The sequence below is a fragment of the Lytechinus variegatus genome, chromosome 6, assembly GCF_018143015.1.
Source record: "Lytechinus variegatus isolate NC3 chromosome 6, Lvar_3.0, whole genome shotgun sequence".
Lineage (NCBI taxonomy): Eukaryota > Metazoa > Echinodermata > Echinoidea > Temnopleuroida > Toxopneustidae > Lytechinus > Lytechinus variegatus.
Window position 1 is genome coordinate 38,043,726 of NC_054745.1, and position 4,908 is coordinate 38,048,633.

The following is a 4,908-nucleotide window of genomic DNA, read 5'->3' on the forward strand; positions in this document are numbered from 1 at the left end:
TTAGTTCTGTTCTACATATCTGTGAAGATCTGTTAACTTGTGAAAAACCCTTCAAATATGTGCTCACATTCAAAATGTCTCAGGACCACTTGGAGATGTTCTTCAGTAGAATTAGACGACGCAATGGGTGGAATAACAATCCAAATTGCCTGCAGTTCAAATGGTCCCTTAGAGCCATCCTTTTGAAGAATGATGTTATGCCATCCAAGTAGGGTAATTCTGTCATAGATGAACCACTAAACATTGTCTTCCACCATTCACCATCGTCTTCTTCAATTCATCTTGATGAACATTTGCAAAAATTTGCTGAGTTACTCTCCACACCATCAGAGTACCATGATCATGTCCTTCACTACATGTCTGAATATGTTTCGCGTCATGTCATCAGAAGCTGCAAGTGCACCCAGTGTTCCCTTGCACTCCATCGAAATGCCCCCAATTCTTTGCATCTGACTGGTATTGGCTCCTTCACTGAGAGGAAAGACAGAGGGGGCTTAGTCAAGCCAAGGACAGATGTATATGAAATCATCAAGTGTACAGATAAAATTCTGAGGTAAACACATTCACTAACTTGTTGTTTTGTTTTTAAATTTCCTGAATTCTTGCAAAGTTTTAGCTAATACTAATTTTAGTTTGATTGTTTTCTATATTGAAGTTAATTTGTTATAAAATATGACATGCACATGTTCTGTTCACTAGTCAACATTTATTATATGATTTTTCTTCTTTGTAAAACAAGATTTCAATTAAAAATTCCCTTTGCTGCATTTGAGCCTTTATTACATGGACATATTGCCATCAATAGTGTTTCCATTTTTTTATTGATGATGGTGTTGATTGTTACATTCATTATGTGTATAGTTTTATTATTATTATTATTATCTTTAATTATAATAATAATTATTAATTATTTTTCTTTTAATAATTATTACTATAATTACAATTATTTTGATTACAATTACTACTAATATTATTATTTGTATTGTTCATATAATTTTATTAGTGCCAGAACTATTCAGTTTCTGCAAACATACTTTGCAAATGCTATAAGAATAGCCAGCCATTTAAAAAAAAAATAGGCAAAATACATATATGTACAGGAAAGCACTTTTGCCTACTTCTTTCACCAGCTTGTCAATATTTACTTCAAATATATCACTATACACGTATTTTATGTCTTTGATGTTTATTACTTTTTTACGTAAAATAAGTTATAAAAGAAACTCATAATATCAGCTATGAAGAAATTTTATTTCCCTACGTCTTTAACAGTTTTATTGTTCATTTTTCTTGTTCCTACAGTTTGTTTATGCGTTCACATTTTTCTCTCTTTATCAGGAAAAATAGGTAAGGTGATTTCATTATTTGATCAGTTTTTAAGGACATGTTCAAGTCCTGACTTGTATGTTTGTTTCATTGTTGTTTCATATTTTCAAATTATGTTCATCATACATAATTGCTGTGATCTATAATCTCATTTAACTCCTAAAGATTTTGCAGTTTTTTTGCAAAATTAATTATTGTATTGATGTTGAATTCTCAAGTATCAAACAGCATGTAAATGGTAAAATATTTCATAGAAATACTTCTGTAACTATTTCTGCAAATGTTTAATTAACATAACTGTTTTTTTCCTTTGCCTTACAGAAACACATTGTGCGCCAACTCCAACCCAATGAAAGTGTCTAAAGATGTCCTACACGGCATTCAACAAAATGTAATCGAATCAGTAAGGCATAAGGTGTTTAGGGACTTGGAGCAACATTTTTATGATCAATATTTAGAAGATGAAGATGACCATTGTGTACAGCTCATTAAGCATATCAGTTCGTTGTACATTAAGACTATTACCCATCATCACGGCAGGCTGTTCACTCGTCGTTATGTTAATAACAATCAGCCATCAAGAAGACATAAATTAACTAAGACAATTGTGTTCCTAGGTCAGTAAGTTTGCGGAAACTCACTATATTCTAGGCTGGGGCAGCTGCTTTTTTTGCTGTCAATCGTAATGGTAAGCAATGTGTCTGATGTGACAAGACTACAAACGGAGAGCTGCAAAGCAGCCCAGTTCGTACCATCCGATCTTGCATTTTGATTTTTTTTAATTAATTATGGACAATGAGGATTGGGGGGGCGAAGTTTCGTATGAAAAATCAGTGTTGTCCATAAATAAAAACAACCACTATTGCAAGACCAGAGTGTATAGGCTGTGAAATGGTGGACTGCGATCAGCCCATCGTTTGTAGTCTTAAATATATATCAGATGTATTATGTTTGCGGTTGACACCAAAAGACAATATCTGCAGCCCTATCCTAGATTATAGGCTAACTGTTGGGGTTAAAAAAAAACAGAAGAATGTCTGATATGGAAAATCACATAATATCAGGGATATTGTTATATCACTTTAAATATTGAGTTTCCACTGTATACACTATACATGATTTTAGTCTTGAATTACATTTATTGTCATTTTTCATACTAGAATTTTTTCAAAAAAAAGTAAATTGTTTTGGGGTCCTCCATTTATCATTCTGTCTATTTGACAGATCAGTTTTAAACTTTGATCATGTATGCATATAGGAGTGATGAGGATCTGATTAAAGTTAAAAGGATGAACTTCAGACTTGGTTCATGTATGTTTATGGGAAACACAACTATATTTTGGAGTCACAAAAACAAGATCAGATATGTGATGTTGTATATGGAAACAGGAAACTAGGCCGTACATTTTTCGCTCTGGCAGTCATGGCAGTGGCGGAAGCATACATGTCATTCAATTTTGCGCAGTCAGAGATTCAACCTGACAATTATAGCTTTTCTAAGCATGTTTGTATATCACTCAAACTTGAACTGTAAAAGCCAACCTTGCAATTCAGGTTCGATTTGTATAGGCATTGGGCGAGAGTTAGATATATGTACTTGCTTTATTGTTCCAGGATTGAGTCATGAATCCAGTTACAAGGTTAACACTTCAGAACAATTGCCATAGGGGCTTGTTTTGTACATGTAGTCATGTACTACCATTTTGATATATGTGCATCCCCTAAAAATAATGAATTAAATGAATGAATGGATAAATGATTGAAAATATGAATTACAAAACTATAATTCAAAAGTATTCGCATCGACAATATGGGAGCAAAGTGTATATCACTTGTATGATATTCTTTTGGATGTATACAGTGCATTTCCTAAATGGTTAGATTGCCCTTTTGAATATGTATGTACTGTAAATTGGAGCAAATTGGACAGGGAGACATTACCTACGACAGTTTTAAATGACATTTACATATTTTTGCTGAGCTATTGTTTTTTTCTGAAAATACATGTTTACGATATGAAAGGAGTTGAGTAGAGGCATCATTTTATAACATACAAAAATATTTTCAGATAAACCAACTGAAAAAATGATTTAGAAAATGTGTAGAGTTCACCCATGTCAACAATATGCCAACTTTTTGAAAGTAAATAAAGACTTTCTGTCAGAAAGGTCACATCCCTCAAGAGAGAAAAGTTTTTTTCCAACACCAAAAGCCAAGGGACATCTATGCCTTCTTGGACTTTCTGATATGGTCTACTTGCATATTCCGATATGCATGCACATTTCTATATTAATGAAATATAATGTATATATATATATATATATATATATATATATATATATATATATATATATATATATATAAGATAATATATGATATAAGTATAATATGTATAATAGTAACATATATAATAGAAATATAATATATATTATTGAATAATGAAAATACTGCTGCTTTTTATAGGAAATAACTTTATTACAGAATAATTTTTGCACTGAAATACATGCATTGTTATGAGGTTCTATATAACAACAAAGGCCCCCCCCAAAAAAAAAAATGATAAGTAAATAAAAATAAAAAAAATAAACAGGAGGAAGGAGATAGGAGAAGCAAAATATCCTAGTTATGGAGCTATGATACAAGACCTTCACTCCCATCATAAGGCTCCATTGTTTGTGCTCTGAATTCTTTATTTTCAGATTATTCTTCCCCCTCATTCTTTTTTTTCTGTACTTGGTCTTCTTCATTGCTCGCTTTATTTTTCTGTATCATAACTACATTTGAATCGTCCGCCCCAAGCCTATCAAATTTGATGATGAAGCTGATGATAAATACCATGTATTCTAATGCTGTAGTAGATTACACAATTCAGTTACTGATTCCTGTGCAACAAATTTTCTTTCCTTTTTTTCAAGTGAACAGAAAGGTGTTAATGGCAATTAAATGACATTTGATACTTGATTCTGTTCAATAGAAACTGATATGCATACCCCTTTTATTTTTCATCTCCAGTGAATGAAAGAGGTGAACAATTTTGTTTGTGTGTTTGGTTTTTTGTCTTACCTGCGAAGCAAAGTGAGACTATAGGCGTCGCTTTTCCGACGGCGACGGCGGCGGCGGCGGCGTCAACATCAAATCTTAACCTTGGCCATAAGGTTAATCAAGTATTACTGAACATCCTATTAGAGTTTCATGTCACATGACCAAGGTCAAAGGTCATTTAGGCTCAATGAACTTAGACCATGTTGGAGGAATCAACATCGAAATCTTAACCTGAGGTTAAGTTTTTGAAATGTCATCATAACTTAGAAAATATATGGACCTAGTTCATGAAACTTGGACATTAGGTTAATCAAGTATCACTGAACATCTTGCATGAGTTTCACGTCACATGACCAAGGTCAAAGGTCATTTAGGGTCAATGAACTTTGGCCGAATTGGGGATATCTGTTGAATTCCCATCATAACTTTGAAAGTTTATGGATCTGATTCATGAAACTTGGACATAATAGTAATCAAGCATCACTGAAAATTTTGTGCAAGTTTCAGGTCTCATGATTAAGGTCAAAGGTCATTTAGGGT

General features: G+C 32.8%; 1 protein-coding gene across 1 annotated transcript; it reads left to right on the forward strand.

The window, feature by feature from the left end:
* The first annotated feature begins 249 nt into the window (after positions 1 to 249).
* On the forward strand, positions 250 to 2,096 carry LOC121417437. Its single transcript, XM_041611151.1, has 3 exons — positions 250 to 553; positions 1,303 to 1,347; positions 1,648 to 2,096. Exons 1-3 carry the CDS (start codon positions 357 to 359, stop codon positions 1,949 to 1,951), a joined length of 546 nt encoding a protein of 181 aa, XP_041467085.1. The 5' UTR covers positions 250 to 356; the 3' UTR covers positions 1,952 to 2,096.
* The last annotated feature ends 2,812 nt before the right edge of the window (positions 2,097 to 4,908 follow it).

What these genes read in the sequence shown, in the direction of transcription:
- LOC121417437 (XM_041611151.1), top strand. Translation starts at nt 357, where the DNA reads ATGTCTGAATATGTTTCGCGTCATGTCATCAGAAGCTGCAAGTGCACC. An exon ending in TGTACAGATAAAATTCTGAG is followed by an intron (nt 554 to 1,302) that starts GTAAACACATTC and finishes TTGTTCCTACAG; the next exon opens with TTTGTTTATGCGTTCACATT. An exon ending in CTCTTTATCAGGAAAAATAG is followed by an intron (nt 1,348 to 1,647) that starts GTAAGGTGATTT and finishes TTTGCCTTACAG; the next exon opens with AAACACATTGTGCGCCAACT.